The sequence below is a fragment of the Haliotis rubra genome, unplaced genomic scaffold, assembly GCF_003918875.1.
Source record: "Haliotis rubra isolate DU_JTF1 unplaced genomic scaffold, ASM391887v1 Scf226, whole genome shotgun sequence".
NCBI classification, from domain to species: Eukaryota; Metazoa; Mollusca; class Gastropoda; order Lepetellida; family Haliotidae; genus Haliotis; species Haliotis rubra.
Window position 1 is genome coordinate 959,496 of NW_025766292.1, and position 22,315 is coordinate 981,810.

General features: G+C 40.3%; 1 protein-coding gene across 1 annotated transcript in view; it reads right to left on the reverse strand.

The window, feature by feature from the left end:
* Positions 1 to 22,315, reverse strand: part of LOC124277700 (telomere length regulation protein TEL2 homolog) — a 68,689-nt gene that overhangs the window by 31,133 nt on the left and 15,241 nt on the right. Inside the window, 4 exon segments of the mRNA XM_046713429.1 lie at positions 16,588 to 16,659; positions 16,982 to 17,098; positions 18,290 to 18,470; positions 20,081 to 20,185. Coding sequence (XP_046569385.1) covers positions 16,588 to 16,659; positions 16,982 to 17,098; positions 18,290 to 18,470; positions 20,081 to 20,185 — 475 coding nt within the window.

Here is a 22,315-nt window from a genome sequence, read left to right on the forward strand (position 1 = left end):
ATGTCGGTACAAACAGACTTAATCAGAACTGTCACCAATATATACCAGGGTCTACATCTACACAATGTCGTACAGACAGACTTAATCAGAACTGTCACCAATATATACCAGGGTCTACATCTACACAATGTCGTACAGACAGACATAATCAGAACTGTCACCAATATATACCAAGGTCTACATCTACACAATGTCGCACAAACAGACTTAATCAGAACTGTCACCAATATATACCAGGGTCTACATCTACACAATGTCGTTACAAACAGACTTAATCAGAACTGTCACCAATATATACCAGGGTCTACATCTACACAATGTCGTACAGACAGACATAATCAGAACTGTCACCAATATATACCAGGGTCTACATCTACACAATGTCGCATACAGACAGACATAATCAGAACTGTCACCAATATATACCAGGGTCTACATCTACACAATGTCGTACAGACAGACATAATCAGAACTGTCACCAATATATACCAGGGTCTACATCTACACAATGTCGCACAGACAGACTTAATCAGAACTGTCACCAATATATACCAGGGTCTACATCTACACAATGTCGTACAAACAGACTTAATCAGAACTGTCACCAATATATACCAGGGTCTACATCTACACAATGTCGCACAGACAGACATAATCAGAACTGTCACCAATATATACCAGGGTCTACATCTACACAATGTCGTTACAAACAGACTTAATCAGAACTGTCACCAATATATACCAAGGTCTACATCTACACAATGTCGTACAGACAGACATAATCAGAACTGTCACCAATATATACCAGGGTCTACATCTACACAATGTCGGTACAGACACAGACTTAATCAGAACTGTCACCAATATATACCAAGGTCTACATCTACACAATGTCATTACAAACAGACTTAATCAGAACTGTCACCAATATATACCAGGGTCTACATCTACACAATGTCGTACAAACAGACTTAATCAGAACTGTCACCAATATATACCAGGGTCTACATCTACACAATGTCATACAGACAGACTTAATCAGAACTGTCACCAATATATACCAGGGTCTACATCTACACAATGTCGTACAGACAGACATAATCAGAACTGTCACCAATATATACCAGGGTCTACATCTACACAATGTCGCATACAGACAGACTTAATCAGAACTGTCACCAATATATACCAGGGTCTACATCTACACAATGTCGTACAAACAGACTTAATCAGAACTGTCACCAATATATACCAGGGTCTACATCTACACAATGTCGTACAGACAGACATAATCAGAACTGTCACCAATATATACCAGGGTCTACATCTACACAATGTCGTACAGACAGACATAATCAGAACTGTCACCAATATATACCAGGGTCTACATCTACACAATGTCGTTACAAACAGACATAATCAGAACTGTCACCAATATATACCAGGGTCTACATCTACACAATGTCGCACAGACAGACATAATCAGAACTGTCACCAATATATACCAGGGTCTACATCTACACAATGTCGTTACAAACAGACATAATCAGAACTGTCACCAATATATACCAGGGTCTACATCTACACAATGTCGCATACAGACAGACATAATCAGAACTGTCACCAATATATACCAGGGTCTACATCTACACAATGTCGTACAGACAGACTTAATCAGAACTGTCACCAATATATACCAAGGTCTACATCTACACAATGTCATACAAACAGACTTAATCAGAACTGTCACCAATATATACCAGGGTCTACATCTACACAATGTCGTACAAACAGACATAATCAGAACTGTCACCAATATATACCAGGGTCTACATCTACACAATGTCGTACAGACAGACATAATCAGAACTGTCACCAATATATACCAGGGTCTACATCTACACAATGTCGTACAGACAGACATAATCAGAACTGTCACCAATATATACCAGGGTCTACATCTACACAATGTCGTACAAACAGACATAATCAGAACTGTCACCAATATATACCAGGGTCTACATCTACACAATGTCGTACAGACAGACATAATCAGAACTGTCACCAATATATACCAGGGTCTACATCTACACAATGTCGTACAAACAGACATAATCAGAACTGTCACCAATATATACCAGGGTCTACATCTACACAATGTCGTTACAGACAGACATAATCAGAACTGTCACCAATATATACCAAGGTCTACATCTACACAATGTCGTTACAGACAGACTTAATCAGAACTGTCACCAATATATACCAGGGTCTACATCTACACAATGTCGTACAGACAGACATAATCAGAACTGTCACCAATATATACCAGGGTCTACATCTACACAATGTCGCATACAGACAGACATAATCAGAACTGTCACCAATATATACCAGGGTCTACATCTACACAATGTCGTACAGACAGACATAATCAGAACTGTCACCAATATATACCAGGGTCTACATCTACACAATGTCGTACAAACAGACTTAATCAGAACTGTCACCAATATATACCAGGGTCTACATCTACACAATGTCGTACAGACAGACATAATCAGAACTGTCACCAATATATACCAGGGTCTACATCTACACAATGTCGTACAAACAGACATAATCAGAACTGTCACCAATATATACCAGGGTCTACATCTACACAATGTCGTACAGACAGACATAATCAGAACTGTCACCAATATATACCAGGGTCTACATCTACACAATGTCGTACAGACAGACTTAATCAGAACTGTCACCAATATATACCAGGGTCTACATCTACACAATGTCGTTACAGACAGACTTAATCAGAACTGTCACCAATATATACCAGGGTCTACATCTACACAATGTCGTACAGACAGACTTAATCAGAACTGTCACCAATATATACCAGGGTCTACATCTACACAATGTCGTACAAACAGACTTAATCAGAACTGTCACCAATATATACCAAGGTCTACATCTACACAATGTCACAGACAGGGTCTACATCACACACAATGTCATAATCAGAACTGTCACCAATATATACCAGGGTCTACATCTACACAATGTCGTACAAACAGACTTAATCAGAACTGTCACCAATATATACCAGGGTCTACATCTACACAATGTCGTACAAACAGACTTAATCAGAACTGTCACCAATATATACCAGGGTCTACATCTACACAATGTCGTACAGACAGACTTAATCAGAACTGTCACCAATATATACCAGGGTCTACATCTACACAATGTCGTACAAAGAGACATAATCAGAACTGTCACCAATATATACCAAGGTCTACATCTACACAATGTCGTACAGACAGACATAATCAGAACTGTCACCAATATATACCAGGGTCTACATCTACACAATGTCGTACAAACAGACTTAATCAGAACTGTCACCAATATATACCAGGGTCTACATCTACACAATGTCGTACAGACAGACATAATCAGAACTGTCACCAATATATACCAGGGTCTACATCTACACAATGTCGTACAGACAGACTTAATCAGAACTGTCACCAATATATACCAGGGTCTACATCTACACAATGTCGTACAAACAGACATAATCAGAACTGTCACCAATATATACCAGGGTCTACATCTACACAATGTCGTACAGACAGACATAATCAGAACTGTCACCAATATATACCAAGGTCTACATCTACACAATGTCGTACAGACAGACTTAATCAGAACTGTCACCAATATATACCAGGGTCTACATCTACACAATGTCGCATTACAGACAGACATAATCAGAACTGTCACCAATATATACCAGGGTCTACATCTACACAATGTCGCACAGACAGACTTAATCAGAACTGTCACCAATATATACCAGGGTCTACATCTACACAATGTCGTACAGACAGACTTAATCAGAACTGTCACCAATATATACCAGGGTCTACATCTACACAATGTCGTACAGACAGACTTAATCAGAACTGTCACCAATATATACCAGGGTCTACATCTACACAATGTCGTACAGACAGACATAATCAGAACTGTCACCAATATATACCAGGGTCTACATCTACACAATGTCGTACAAACAGACATAATCAGAACTGTCACCAATATATACCAGGGTCTACATCTACACAATGTCGTACAGACAGACATAATCAGAACTGTCACCAATATATACCAGGGTCTACATCTACACAATGTCGTTACAAACAGACATAATCAGAACTGTCACCAATATATACCAGGGTCTACATCTACACAATGTCGTTACAGACAGACATAATCAGAACTGTCACCAATATATACCAGGGTCTACATCTACACAATGTCGTACAAACAGACTTAATCAGAACTGTCACCAATATATACCAGGGTCTACATCTACACAATGTCGTACAAACAGACTTAATCAGAACTGTCACCAATATATACCAGGGTCTACATCTACACAATGTCGTACAAACAGACATAATCAGAACTGTCACCAATATATACCAGGGTCTACATCTACACAATGTCGGTACAGACAGACATAATCAGAACTGTCACCAATATATACCAGGGTCTACATCTACACAATGTCGTACAGACAGACATAATCAGAACTGTCACCAATATATACCAGGGTCTACATCTACACAATGTCGTACAGACAGACATAATCAGAACTGTCACCAATATATACCAGGGTCTACATCTACACAATGTCGTACAGACAGACATAATCAGAACTGTCACCAATATATACCAGGGTCTACATCTACACAATGTCGGTACAAACAGACATAATCAGAACTGTCACCAATATATACCAGGGTCTACATCTACACAATGTCGTAACAGACAGACATAATCAGAACTGTCACCAATATATACCAAGGTCTACATCTACACAATGTCGTTACAGACAGACTTAATCAGAACTGTCACCAATATATACCAAGGTCTACATCTACACAATGTCGTACAGACAGACATAATCAGAACTGTCACCAATATATACCAGGGTCTACATCTACACAATGTCATACAGACAGACATAAATCAGAACTGTCACCAATATATACCAGGGTCTACATCTACACAATGTCGTACAGACAGACATAATCAGAACTGTCACCAATATATACCAGGGTCTACATCTACACAATGTCGTACAGACAGACTTAATCAGAACTGTCACCAATATATACCAGGGTCTACATCTACACAATGTCGTTACAGACAGACATAATCAGAACTGTCACCAATATATACCAGGGTCTACATCTACACAATGTCGTACAAACAGACATAATCAGAACTGTCACCAATATATACCAGGGTCTACATCTACACAATGTCGTACAGACAGACATAATCAGAACTGTCACCAATATATACCAAGGGTCTACATCTACACAATGTCGTTACAAACAGACTTAATCAGAACTGTCACCAATATATACCAGGGTCTACATCTACACAATGTCGGTACAGACAGACTTAATCAGAACTGTCACCAATATATACCAGGGTCTACATCTACACAATGTCGTTACAGACAGACTTAATCAGAACTGTCACCAATATATACCAGGGTCTACATCTACACAATGTCGGTACAAACAGACTTAATCAGAACTGTCACCAATATATACCAGGGTCTACATCTACACAATGTCGTTACAGACAGACATAATCAGAACTGTCACCAATATATACCAGGGTCTACATCTACACAATGTCGTACAAACAGACTTAATCAGAACTGTCACCAATATATACCAGGGTCTACATCTACACAATGTCGCATTACAAACAGACTTAATCAGAACTGTCACCAATATATACCAGGGTCTACATCTACACAATGTCGTACAGACAGACTTAATCAGAACTGTCACCAATATATACCAGGGTCTACATCTACACAATGTCGGTACAGACAGACATAATCAGAACTGTCACCAATATATACCAGGGTCTACATCTACACAATGTCGTACAGACAGACATAATCAGAACTGTCACCAATATATACCAGGGTCTACATCTACACAATGTCATTACAAACAGACTTAATCAGAACTGTCACCAATATATACCAGGGTCTACATCTACACAATGTCGTACAGACAGACATAATCAGAACTGTCACCAATATATACCAGGGTCTACATCTACACAATGTCGTACAGACAGACTTAATCAGAACTGTCACCAATATATACCAGGGTCTACATCTACACAATGTCGTACAAACAGACATAATCAGAACTGTCACCAATATATACCAGGGTCTACATCTACACAATGTCGTACAGACAGACATAATCAGAACTGTCACCAATATATACCAGGGTCTACATCTACACAATGTCGTACAGACAGACTTAATCAGAACTGTCACCAATATATACCAGGGTCTACATCTACACAATGTCGTACAGACAGACATAATCAGAACTGTCACCAATATATACCAGGGTCTACATCTACACAATGTCGTACAGACAGACTTAATCAGAACTGTCACCAATATATACCAGGGTCTACATCTACACAATGTCGTACAGACAGACATAATCAGAACTGTCACCAATATATACCAGGGTCTACATCTACACAATGTCGTACAGACAGACTTAATCAGAACTGTCACCAATATATACCAGGGTCTACATCTACACAATGTCGTACAGACAGACATAATCAGAACTGTCACCAATATATATACCAGGGTCTACATCTACACAATGTCGTACAAACAGACTTAATCAGAACTGTCACCAATATATACCAGGGTCTACATCTACACAATGTCGTACAGACAGACATAATCAGAACTGTCACCAATATATACCAAGGTCTACATCTACACAATGTCGTTACAGAACAGACTTAATCAGAACTGTCACCAATATATACCAGGGTCTACATCTACACAATGTCGTACAGACAGACTTAATCAGAACTGTCACCAATATATACCAGGGTCTACATCTACACAATGTCGTACAGACAGACTTAATCAGAACTGTCACCAATATATACCAGGGTCTACATCTACACAATAATCGTTACAAACAGACTTAATCAGAACTGTCACCAATATATACCAGGGTCTACATCTACACAATGTCGTACAGACAGACATAATCAGAACTGTCACCAATATATACCAAGGTCTACATCTACACAATGTCGTACAAACAGACTTAATCAGAACTGTCACCAATATATACCAGGGTCTACATCTACACAATGTCGTACAAACAGACTTAATCAGAACTGTCACCAATATATACCAGGGTCTACATCTACACAATGTCGTTACATACAGACAGACTTAATCAGAACTGTCACCAATATATACCAGGGTCTACATCTACACAATGTCGTACAAGACAGACATAATCAGAACTGTCACCAATATATACCAGGGTCTACATCTACACAATGTCGTACAGACAGACATAATCAGAACTGTCACCAATATATACCAGGGTCTACATCTACACAATGTCGTACAAACAGACTTAATCAGAACTGTCACCAATATATACCAGGGTCTACATCTACACAATGTCGTACAGACAGACATAATCAGAACTGTCACCAATATATACCAGGGTCTACATCTACACAATGTCGTACAGACAGACTTAATCAGAACTGTCACCAATATATACCAGGGTCTACATCTACACAATGTCGTACAGACAGACATAATCAGAACTGTCACCAATATATACCAGGGTCTACATCTACACAATGTCGTACAAACAGACTTAATCAGAACTGTCACCAATATATACCAGGGTCTACATCTACACAATGTCGTACAAACAGACATAATCAGAACTGTCACCAATATATACCAGGGTCTACATCTACACAATGTCGTACAGACAGACATAATCAGAACTGTCACCAATATATACCAGGGTCTACATCTACACAATGTCGTACAAACAGACATAATCAGAACTGTCACCAATATATACCAGGGTCTACATCTACACAATGTCATACAGACAGACTTAATCAGAACTGTCACCAATATATACCAGGGTCTACATCTACACAATGTCATACAGACAGACATAATCAGAACTGTCACCAATATATACCAGGGTCTACATCTACACAATGTCGTACAGACAGACATAATCAGAACTGTCACCAATATATACCAGGGTCTACATCTACACAATGTCGTACAGACAGACATAATCAGAACTGTCACCAATATATACCAGGGTCTACATCTACACAATGTCGTACAAACAGACTTAATCAGAACTGTCACCAATATATACCAGGGTCTACATCTACACAATGTCGTTACAAACAGACATAATCAGAACTGTCACCAATATATACCAGGGTCTACATCTACACAATGTCGTACAGACAGACATAATCAGAACTGTCACCAATATATACCAGGGTCTACATCTACACAATGTCGTACAGACAGACATAATCAGAACTGTCACCAATATATACCAAGGTCTACATCTACACAATGTCGTTACAGACAGACATAATCAGAACTGTCACCAATATATACCAGGGTCTACATCTACACAATGTCGCATACAGACAGACTTAATCAGAACTGTCACCAATATATACCAGGGTCTACATCTACACAATGTCGTACAGACAGACATAATCAGAACTGTCACCAATATATACCAGGGTCTACATCTACACAATGTCGTACAGACAGACTTAATCAGAACTGTCACCAATATATACCAGGGTCTACATCTACACAATGTCGTACAGACAGACTTAATCAGAACTGTCACCAATATATACCAGGGTCTACATCTACACAATGTCGTACAGACAGACATAATCAGAACTGTCACCAATATATACCAGGGTCTACATCTACACAATGTCGTTACAGACAGACATAATCAGAACTGTCACCAATATATACCAAGGTCTACATCTACACAATGTCGTACAGACAGACTTAATCAGAACTGTCACCAATATATACCAGGGTCTACATCTACACAATGTCGTACAGACAGACTTAATCAGAACTGTCACCAATATATACCAGGGTCTACATCTACACAATGTCGTACAGACAGACTTAATCAGAACTGTCACCAATATATACCAGGGTCTACATCTACACAATGTCATTACAAACAGACTTAATCAGAACTGTCACCAATATATACCAGGGTCTACATCTACACAATGTCGTACAGACAGACATAATCAGAACTGTCACCAATATATACCAAGGTCTACATCTACACAATGTCGTACAGACAGACTTAATCAGAACTGTCACCAATATATACCAGGGTCTACATCTACACAATGTCGTACAAACAGACTTAATCAGAACTGTCACCAATATATACCAGGGTCTACATCTACACAATGTCGTACAGACAGACATAATCAGAACTGTCACCAATATATACCAGGGTCTACATCTACACAATGTCGTTACAGACAGACATAATCAGAACTGTCACCAATATATACCAGGGTCTACATCTACACAATGTCATTACAGACAGACATAATCAGAACTGTCACCAATATATACCAGGGTCTACATCTACACAATGTCGTACAAACAGACTTAATCAGAACTGTCACCAATATATACCAGGGTCTACATCTACACAATGTCGTACAGACAGACATAATCAGAACTGTCACCAATATATACCAGGGTCTACATCTACACAATGTCGTTACAGACAGACTTAATCAGAACTGTCACCAATATATACCAGGGTCTACATCTACACAATGTCGTACAGACAGACATAATCAGAACTGTCACCAATATATACCAGGGTCTACATCTACACAATGTCGTACAAACAGACTTAATCAGAACTGTCACCAATATATACCAGGGTCTACATCTACACAATGTCGTTACAAACAGACTTAATCAGAACTGTCACCAATATATACCAGGGTCTACATCTACACAATGTCGTACAGACAGACATAATCAGAACTGTCACCAATATATACCAAGGTCTACATACATCAACAATGTCGTACAAACAGACATAATCAGAACTGTCACCAATATATACCAGGGTCTACATCTACACAATGTCATTACAAACAGACTTAATCAGAACTGTCACCAATATATACCAGGGTCTACATCTACACAATGTCGCATACAGACAGACATAATCAGAACTGTCACCAATATATACCAGGGTCTACATCTACACAATGTCGTACAGACAGACATAATCAGAACTGTCACCAATATATACCAGGGTCTACATCTACACAATGTCGTACAGACAGACATAATCAGAACTGTCACCAATATATACCAGGGTCTACATCTACACAATGTCGTACAAACAGACATAATCAGAACTGTCACCAATATATACCAGGGTCTACATCTACACAATGTCGTACAGACAGACATAATCAGAACTGTCACCAATATATACCAAGGTCTACATCTACACAATGTCGTACAGACAGACTTAATCAGAACTGTCACCAATATATACCAGGGTCTACATCTACACAATGTCGTACAGACAGACTTAATCAGAACTGTCACCAATATATACCAAGGTCTACATCTACACAATGTCGTACAGACAGACTTAATCAGAACTGTCACCAATATATACCAGGGTCTACATCTACACAATGTCGTACAGACAGACATAATCAGAACTGTCACCAATATATACCAGGGTCTACATCTACACAATGTCGGTACAGACAGACATAATCAGAACTGTCACCAATATATACCAGGGTCTACATCTACACAATGTCGGTACAAACAGACATAATCAGAACTGTCACCAATATATACCAGGGTCTACATCTACACAATGTCGTACAGACAGACATAATCAGAACTGTCACCAATATATACCAGGGTCTACATCTACACAATGTCGTTACAAACAGACTTAATCAGAACTGTCACCAATATATACCAGGGTCTACATCTACACAATGTCGTACAAACAGACATAATCAGAACTGTCACCAATATATACCAGGGTCTACATCTACACAATGTCGTACAGACAGACTTAATCAGAACTGTCACCAATATATACCAGGGTCTACATCTACACAATGTCGTACAGACAGACATAATCAGAACTGTCACCAATATATACCAGGGTCTACATCTACACAATGTCGTACAAACAGACTTAATCAGAACTGTCACCAATATATACCAGGGTCTACATCTACACAATGTCGTACAGACAGACATAATCAGAACTGTCACCAATATATACCAGGGTCTACATCTACACAATGTCGTACAGACAGACATAATCAGAACTGTCACCAATATATACCAGGGTCTACATCTACACAATGTCATTACAGACAGACTTAATCAGAACTGTCACCAATATATACCAGGGTCTACATCTACACAATGTCGTACAGAAACAGACATAATCAGAACTGTCACCAATATATACCAGGGTCTACATCTACACAATGTCGTACAGACAGACATAATCAGAACTGTCACCAATATATACCAGGGTCTACATCTACACAATGTCGTACAGACAGACATAATCAGAACTGTCACCAATATATACCAAGGTCTACATCTACACAATGTCGTACAGACAGACATAATCAGAACTGTCACCAATATATACCAGGGTCTACATCTACACAATGTCATACAGACAGACTTAATCAGAACTGTCACCAATATATACCAGGGTCTACATCTACACAATGTCGTACAGACAGACATAATCAGAACTGTCACCAATATATACCAGGGTCTACATCTACACAATGTCGTACAGACAGACTTAATCAGAACTGTCACCAATATATACCAGGGTCTACATCTACACAAATATGTCCAGGGTACATCTACACAGACATAATCAGAACTGTCACCAATATATACCAGGGTCTACATCTACACAATGTGTTACAAACAGACATAATCAGAACTGTCACCAATATATACCAGGGTCTACATCTACACAATGTCGTACAGACAGACATAATCAGAACTGTCACCAATATATACCAAGGTCTACATCTACACAATGTCGTACAGACAGACTTAATCAGAACTGTCACCAATATATACCAGGGTCTACATCTACACAATGTCGCACAGACAGACTTAATCAGAACTGTCACCAATATATACCAGGGTCTACATCTACACAATGTCGTACAGACAGACTTAATCAGAACTGTCACCAATATATACCAGGGTCTACATCTACACAATGTCGTTACAAACAGACATAATCAGAACTGTCACCAATATATACCAGGGTCTACATCTACACAATGTCGTACAGACAGACATAATCAGAACTGTCACCAATATATACCAAGGTCTACATCTACACAATGTCGTACAAACAGACTTAATCAGAACTGTCACCAATATATACCAGGGTCTACATCTACACAATGTCATACAAACAGACTTAATCAGAACTGTCACCAATATATACCAGGGTCTACATCTACACAATGTCGTACAGACAGACTTAATCAGAACTGTCACCAATATATACCAGGGTCTACATCTACACAATGTCGTACAGACAGACATAATCAGAACTGTCACCAATATATACCAGGGTCTACATCTACACAATGTCGTACAGACAGACATAATCAGAACTGTCACCAATATATACCAGGGTCTACATCTACACAATGTCGTTACAAACAGACTTAATCAGAACTGTCACCAATATATACCAGGGTCTACATCTACACAATGTCGTACAAACAGACATAATCAGAACTGTCACCAATATATACCAGGGTCTACATCTACACAATGTCGTTACAGACAGACTTAATCAGAACTGTCACCAATATATACCAGGGTCTACATCTACACAATGTCGTGCAGACAGACATAATCAGAACTGTCACCAATATATACCAGGGTCTACATCTACACAATGAAGACTAATCACTGTCACCAATATATACCAGGGTCTACATCTACACAATGTCGCACAAACAGACTTAATCAGAACTGTCACCAATATATACCAGGGTCTACATCTACACAATGTCGCACAAACAGACATAATCAGAACTGTCACCAATATATACCAGGGTCTACATCTACACAATGTCGTACAGACAGACATAATCAGAACTGTCACCAATATATACCAGGGTCTACATCTACACAATGTCGCACAGACAGACATAATCAGAACTGTCACCAATATATACCAGGGTCTACATCTACACAATGTCATACAGACAGACTTAATCAGAACTGTCACCAATATATATACCAGGGTCTACATCTACACAATGTCGTACAGACAGACATAATCAGAACTGTCACCAATATATACCAGGGTCTACATCTACACAATGTCGTACAGACAGACATAATCAGAACTGTCACCAATATATACCAGGGTCTACATCTACACAATGTCATACAGACAGACATAATCAGAACTGTCACCAATATATACCAGGGTCTACATCTACACAATGTCGTTACAAACAGACATAATCAGAACTGTCACCAATATATACCAGGGTCTACATCTACACAATGTCGTACAGACAGACATAATCAGAACTGTCACCAATATATACCAGGGTCTACATCTACACAATGTCGGTACAGACAGACTTAATATAGAACTGTCACCAATATATACCAGGGGTCTACATCTACACAATGTCGTACAAACAGACTTAATCAGAACTGTCACCAATATATACCAGGGTCTACATCTACACAATGTCGTTACAAACAGACTTAATCAGAACTGTCACCAATGTCTACCAATGTCGTATACTTAATCAGAACTGTCTATATACCATCTACATCTACACAATGTCGTACAGACAGACTTAATCAGAACTGTCACCAATATATACCAGGGTCTACATCTACACAATGTCGTACAGACATAATCAGAACTGTCACCAATATATACCAAGGTCTACATCTACACAATGTCGCATACAGACAGACATAATCAGAACTGTCACCAATATATACCAGGGTCTACATCTACACAATGTCGTACAAACAGACTTAATCAGAACTGTCACCAATATATACCAGGGTCTACATCTACACAATGTCGTACAGACAGACATAATCAGAACTGTCACCAATATATACCAGGGTCTACATCTACACAATGTCGTACAGACAGACTTAATCAGAACTGTCACCAATATATACCAGGGTCTACATCTACACAATGTCGTACAGACAGACATAATCAGAACTGTCACCAATATATACCAGGGTCTACATCTACACAATGTCGTACAAACAGACTTAATCAGAACTGTCACCAATATATACCAGGGTCTACATCTACACAATGTCGTACAAACAGACATAATCAGAACTGTCACCAATATATACCAGGGTCTACATCTACACAATGTCGTACAGACAGACATAATCAGAACAGACAGACATAATCAGAACTGTCACCAATATATACCAAGGTCTACATCTACACAATGTCATACAAACAGACATAATCAGAACTGTCACCAATATATACCAGGGTCTACATCTACACAATGTCGTACAAACAGACTTAATCAGAACTGTCACCAATATATACCAAGGTCTACATCTACACAATGTCGTACAGACAGACTTAATCAGAACTGTCACCAATATATACCAAGGTCTACATCTACACAATGTCGTACAAACAGACATAATCAGAACTGTCACCAATATATACCAAGGTCTACATCTACACAATGTCGTACAGACAGACATAATCAGAACTGTCACCAATATATACCAGGGTCTACATCTACACAATGTCGTACAGACAGACTTAATCAGAACTGTCACCAATATATACCAAGGTCTACATCTACACAATGTCACAAACAGTACAGACAGACAGACAGACTTAATCAGAACTGTCACCAATATATACCAGGGTCTACATCTACACAATGTCATACAGACAGACTTAATCAGAACTGTCACCAATATATACCAGGGCAACAGATAAGGGGCGTACCGGCGTAATATACGCCTAAAAATCAGTGAAGTACGACATAATATAACCTTTCAAGCGTTTCATGTATGCACATAAATACCTTTGTAAGTCTTACATATATAAAGTTTCATAGCTGAAAAGTTGTTTAATATTAAAAATAACAAACCACATCACCAACTCGCTCCCACAAAAACATGTCAGTACTCCTTCAAAATTTTCAGTACACCTCCACTTGCAATATGAGGTGTAAGTACACCCGCACCCCAAAAAATTATCTGGAGCCCTGTATACCAAGGTCTACATCTACACAATGTTTTACAGACAGACTTAATCAGAACTGTAACACTGTCTTATGTTAAACCCACAAATGTGTTTCTCAGAAACAATTAATCTTTTAAGAATATAGTTTCCAAAAAACACAGGCATGTTGTTTTTTAATTCAAGCCATGATGAAATGGGAAAGAAAACAGACTGTTGGGTAAACTGCTCTTGAATACATGTACCAGGAATAAAGATTTGAGATGGAATTTGAACAATTTTCAAACTCAACATAGTCATACAGTGTTACAGTACAACCAGAAATTATTGAGAATTTATGATTGTAAGTTTGTTTTTGTTTTTACTCCTTACTCACGTATTAAATGTGAATATTAGCAGAACATAACTCCAGATTCAAAGACAGGTGAACAGTTAGTATTTTGTCAAGACACCATGGGCAGCAATGCAGGCTTTCAATGCGGCGGGTCATACCACTGATCAAAGAAGTTAGAAAGTCATGGTCCATGCTGTCCCAATATCGGACCACCTCTTCTTTCATTTCAGCAATATTTGTCAGATTTTTCTTATTGACACTTTCCTTCATAAGTCCCCAAACATTTTCTATTGGATTTAGGGCAGGGCTATAGCTTGGCCAATCTAATAATGTCATAATTTGGGTCCGAAACCAGGCCTGTGAATGCTTTGAACGATGTTTTGGGTCATTGTCCTGCTGGAAAATCAAAAAATTTCCATAGAACACGTGAGCAGATGGAAGTAAATGTCCCTCGAGAATATCTGTGTACCGCTCACTGTTCATATTCCCTGGAATTCCTCGACTTTTCTGCCAACCCATTGCATGCAGCTCAGTTCTAATTGTCTCCTTACAGACAGCCAAAGTTCCTCTATCAATCATATCCAGCCTTAAGTTTTCTAAACTCCTTCGTTTGTTTTTAGAAACAACAATACCAAGCTGCCTCCTGTCACCGACAGTCTATTTTCTGGGCCTACCTGTGCCTCCCTGGTGCTCAATGCCATATCCATTTGCAATATGTTTTCAAAACACGATAAACAGTGGACAAAGGGATGCCTGTTCTACTTGAAATCACTTTAGCTGATCTGATGTCCTTGTTATAATACTCTAAAATCAACTTCCTCTTCTTTAAATCATCCATACTGAGAAGCACTGAAAGTGTTGTCTGCTAGCAAGTAAACAAGGGGGGATAACTCTTCACAAACTAATGAAAAAGGATTAACGGAGTTGTCTCTCTTGAATGAATCCAAGCACTTGATAGCTGTATATATAGTTGCTCACCTCTAGAATGTCCATCCTCTGCCTTAGGTTGTAGTTCCTCTCATAGAACTCTTGTGTAAGAAAGTCAGCCACCTGAAACATCAAGGGCAAGCAGCAGTCTCTCACTGTAACAGCTTTTGGGGTATATGTAACAGCAACCTGAGTAGCAATTACTGTTATAGAAGCAACAGTAAAATGAGTAACAGTAACAGTGAGGGGCGGTGGGGTAGCCTAGTGGTTAAAGCGTTGGCTCGTCACGCCGAAGACCCGGGTTCGAATCCCCACAAGGGTACAATGTGTGAAGCCCATTTCTGGTGTTCCCCGCCGTGATGTTGCTGGAATATTGCTAAAAGCGGCGTAAAACCAAACTAAGTCAGTCAGTCAGTAACAGTGAGTGGTGGAAGCTAAGACATACCTGTTTGGGACACTGGACTGCGAGAGCCACCATTGCAGCAAAGCGTCTGGTGATGAAACCGCTGTAGCTGGCGCTGTCACTGAGGTGGAGCAGCACCTTGCTGAACTCAGCAGCTATCTGGACACAGACACAACAGTTATACTGGCACCAGCAACAATGGTCAAGGGGGTCACACCATGACTAACATGGTGCATGGCTGTACGGACACTCGCTCATGTAGAGGAATGTAAATTCAGGATTTTCTAAAAGTCCATTACACAAAAAATGACGTCATCTGAAGATGTAATCATTCTATATACATGGTTACATTTTTAAGGATATAAAACAAATTAAGTAGGGGCAGTAGGTACTAAAAACTGTGAGTTTTATTGCTTAACAACACATCAACGCAGAAATACAAATCCCAGGCAATTAGGCAACACTCTGACCTGTGGCTGTGAGTCAATGTTTTATTATTTGTTTTAAATGAGATCTGAAAAATATGCATAAAATCACAAAATATTCAGCTATGGGTGAGGATAAACAAATGATTAATCAGTTATGCTCCAGAATTGAACCTTTCATTGATGGGAATTCTTGTCATGGAAACTAGAAAACATAATTATTTCAAAATTCCTGAATAGCAAAAGCCAACGGTTCATGGCTGGACCGATATCTCTGTAAAGTTTGGTCAAGAACTATTGGACATTTGTCTTGGTGCTCTGAAACTGACACTGTCCTCATGTGAACTACAGTCTGATTTGTTGTCATGGGAAACGGGAATGTACATAACACAACCCAAGGTTCCATGGCTCCACAAATACCTACTGAGAGCCGCATCCATATATATTTAAATAATCAGTCATCGACCTATAATAACAAAGTTTTGGTGAAGAATAGGTTCAGAGTATATATGATGATGGAGATCCCTGCAGCATATACACCTCATGTTTCTCAACCTCCACGATCCCAGGCATCATATGTCCAGTCCGTTATGCTAAACACCATGCCCCAATTCACTAACAAAGCCAAATTTAGGTCGAATTCCATGACACTGAAAACAGCCATAGGAATAGTTTTAGGAACACTGCATATTAGGAGTTTGTGCACACCATGCCGTCCCTGTACTCTTTGCAGGGGTCACATCTGGAAATGTGGTCAGGGTTATTGCCAGTTTCTCATATCTTTCTCTCTCTCTCTGTCCCTTCCTGCCTCTCTCTCTCTCTCACACTCCCTCTCTCTCTTTCTCTCAACAGATCTTCATGAAAATGATCTTAATTTCACTAAAAAGTGAATTTGAAGGCAAATTATGAAAGAGAGAATTTGTACCTCGTGAAGCCCATCTGGATTCCTCCTGATGAGAGTCTCGGCCTCCTGGAGACACACATCCACTCTGTCAACATCATCTGTGCTGATCAAGCCTTCCATACAGTCACGCACATACTTGGGGGCCTTCACCTTGGTCTGGACTACATCGTGCGACATGTCAAAAGGCTGGAGGTCATCGTCACTGCAGGACATGAACAGATGACCTTGACACAATGCCAACAACACAGCCAATCACAAAGAGGACATTTATCTCAAACATATAACATATTGGTTAAATATTGCCTTTCCTTCACGTACAAAATACTTTCTGGAAGGCATAAACAAACAAGAAAATGTAAATATATGAAACAGATGTCTGAATAAAACCAATGACCATAACCGTTTCATCATGAAGGAGGATGCCATAGGCCGGGCTCGTCTCCAGTGCTAACATTGGGGTCTAACCTGTTTACCAACTATGCCATTTAAAATAATGGTTTACATATACATGTATTACAGTTTGAATAAAATCAGAAGGCAAGTTTACACTGAAATATACCTCTCTGTCTTGCACTTTTTCCACATAAAAAGTATTTATATAGTAGTTTCATTGGCCGAACAGTACTGATATCACAAGTAACTAGTATTATATTTTACATTATATGGATTCAAAATTTGTTCATTTACCAAAGATTCTATTTAAATAATATACGCTCCTTGGCATGACTGGTAAACACACAAGAACCAGATTAACATAGCTGTTGGGGAATGTGCTGGAATTCTAAGTTTGCTACTTTCCTATATAAATTGTAACATATATGTCCCTTTAATACTGGAAAACTATCCAAATACATCATGAACATATATATATGTACTTCACAGTTTTATTTGTTTGAGAAATTTCCCATTCTGTAATAGCATGCACTCATTGTAAGGAGGGCAAAATAATTTCATGTTTGACACATTACCAACCATTCATAGCGTTAAATGATGTATTTTTTAGTGATCATGAGTATTTTTTTTCTCAAACCACCAATGATCATTCTGAAACCTCATTTATGACCCTAGAATCACTAACAGAGAGTTCATAAAATCACTTTAGATGTACATAAATGTCTGGTCTTTGTCACCAATACCAAGTGAAATAAATCTGTTTCCGTTGTTAGTCATCGTCAAGCATTTAAGGCGTTAGGCTCACTAGTGAGTGAGTGAGTGAGTGAGTTTAGTTATACGCCACACTCAGCAATATTCCAGCTATATGACGGCAGTCTGTAAATGATTGAGTCTGGACCAAACAATCAGCAGCAGGGCCATCGATCTGCGTAATTGGGAACCGATGACATGTGTCAACCAAGTCAGCGAGCCTGACCACCCGATCCTGTTAGTCGCCTCTTACGACAAGCATGGATTACTGAAGGCCAAATTTCTAACCTGGACCTTCACGGGTCCGTTAGGCTCACTAAAAGGCCTCGGAAAGTGTTGAATATCGCTCCTATATATTTCTGCACTTTCTTGGATTGAAGCTTTGCCTTGTCTGGATGTATGAGAAAGCCCTAATTCCAGGGAAAGACGGCAGATATTGAGAGTCTTCTAAACTGGCATCCATATCGGCATTTGGAGACAGACAATTGTCCAGATAAAATGGAATTCTTATACCCTGTAGATGTAAGTGTGTTAGGACTGGGCTGTGATGATTGTGAATAGCCATGGAACAACTGATATTCCAAAAGTAGAACCCCGGAACTGGAAGAACCTTCCCTTGACAGTATCTTCGAGAGATATGGGGCACTAATGATGAAGGTATTAACTCACCTGTCCAGGTCGGAGTCCACCACTGACTGTGGTGGCTGGGAAGCTTCACTCGGGGCAGCAGCTGGAAGCGGGAGGCTCTCGGATATCACTGTCTTCCCCAACATCCTGCAAGGGAAGTTACATTGTCTATGTTGATAAACTGGAGGTTGGCAATTTAGCAGCAACTCACCTGGTAGCAATATGCAAATGTCTCTGCACATGATGTAATAATAAATCGTGAAGCCAGGCTTAATCACTTACTGGTATGACCTTTCAAAGACTCAACTAAAGTTAACACAATGCATTTCAGATCCTAGCTCTGAGGTCAAGTTGAAATCACTGCAAGAAATACTGTGCCTCATAACAAGCCTGACCAAACTGTAGACATGAGACACAGCTGACATCCATACATGGCATATGCTGGCAATGTTCTCAGTATAAGCTACACTTGAAGATGCCAACCTTGTTTAACCTTTTGATGATGAACTGCCCATACAAGCAATGACAGAACAGTAACAGTAACAACAGTGACAGGTTCATACGTATTTGAGAGTGTAACAATACCAGTGGAACGAGCTGACCTGTCTTATCAGAATACGCTGTATTTTTTACATTTCATGCTAGAGAGAGATCACAAGAAAAGTGAGAGGAATATGTTTGCCAGAAAAGTAAATGGTATCATTCAAACACAGCTGATCTTGCCAGTCATATAACCTTCAATTCTAATTAGTTAGTGGGATTTGGGACTGTACACAAGAAGAATGAGTTGTGTTTACTGCCACTTTGATCAGTATTCAGTTATATCATGGTGTGTCCGGCTGATGTGGACATACAGCACATAGTGATGAAGGGCTTAGATGTTAACCACTTTCGTGAACCTACAAGCACGGGTAGGGTGCCCAGGAACCTACAAGCATGGGTAGGGTGTCCAGGAACCTACAAGCATGGGTAGGGTGCCCAGGAACCTACAAGCACGGTAGGATGCCCAGGAACCTACAAGCACGGGTAGGGTGCCCAGGAACCTACAAACACGGGTAGGATGACCAGGAACCTACAAGCACGGTGGGATGCCCAGGAACCTACAAGCCCAGAACCTAAGGGTGCCCAGGAACCTACAAGCATGGGTAGGATGCCCAGGAACCTACAAGCACAGGTGGGGTGCCCAGGAACCTACAAGCACGGGTAGGGTGCCCAGGAACCTACAAGCACGGGTAGGGTGGAACCCAGGAACCTACAAGCCTACAAGGGTAGGGTGCCCAGGAACCTACAAGCTTGGGTAGGGTGCCCAGGAACCTACAAACACGGGTAGGATGCCCAGGAACCTACAAGCATGGGGGTAGGATGCTACAGGAACCTACAAGCAACCTTAGGGGATGCCCAGGAACCTACAAGCAGGGTAGGATGCCCAGGAACCTACAAGCATGGGTAGGATGCCCAGGAACCTACAAGCACGGGTAGGTGCCCAGGAACCTACAAGGATGGGTAGGGTGCCCAGGAACCTACAAGCACGGGTAGGATGCCCAGGAACCTACAAGCATGGGTAGGGTGCCCAGGAACCTACAAGCATGGGTAGGATGCCCAGGAACCTACATGCACGGGTAGGATGTCCAGGAACCTACAAGCATGGGTAGGATGCCCAGGAACCTACAAGCACGGGTAGGATGCCCAGGAACCTACAAGCACGGGTAGGATGCCCAGGAACCTACAAGCATGAGTAGGATGCCCAGGAACCTACAAGCATGGGTAGGGTGCCCAGGAACCTACAAGCACGGGTAGGATGCCCAGGAACCTACAAGCATGGGTAGGGTGCCCAGGAACCTACACACATGTGTAGGGTGCCCAGGAACCTACAAGCACGGTTAGGGTGCCCAGGAACCTACAAGCATGGGTAGGATGCCCAGGAACCTACAAGCACGAGTAGGATGCTCCAGGAACCTACAAGCATGGGTAGGGTGCCCAGGAACCTACAAGCATGGGTAGGGTGCCCAGGAACCTACAAGCACGGGTAGGATGCCCAGGAACCTACAAGTAAGGGTAGGGTGCCCAGGAACCTACAAGCATGGGTAGGATGCCAAGGAACCTACAAGCACGGACAGGATGCCCAGGAACCTACAAGCACTTGTAGGGTGCCCAGGAACCTACAAGCATGGGTAGGATGCCCAGGAACCTACAAGCACGGGTAGGATGCCCAGGAACCTACAAGCACGGGTAGGATGCCCAGGAACCTACAAGCATGAGTAGGATGCCCAGGAACCT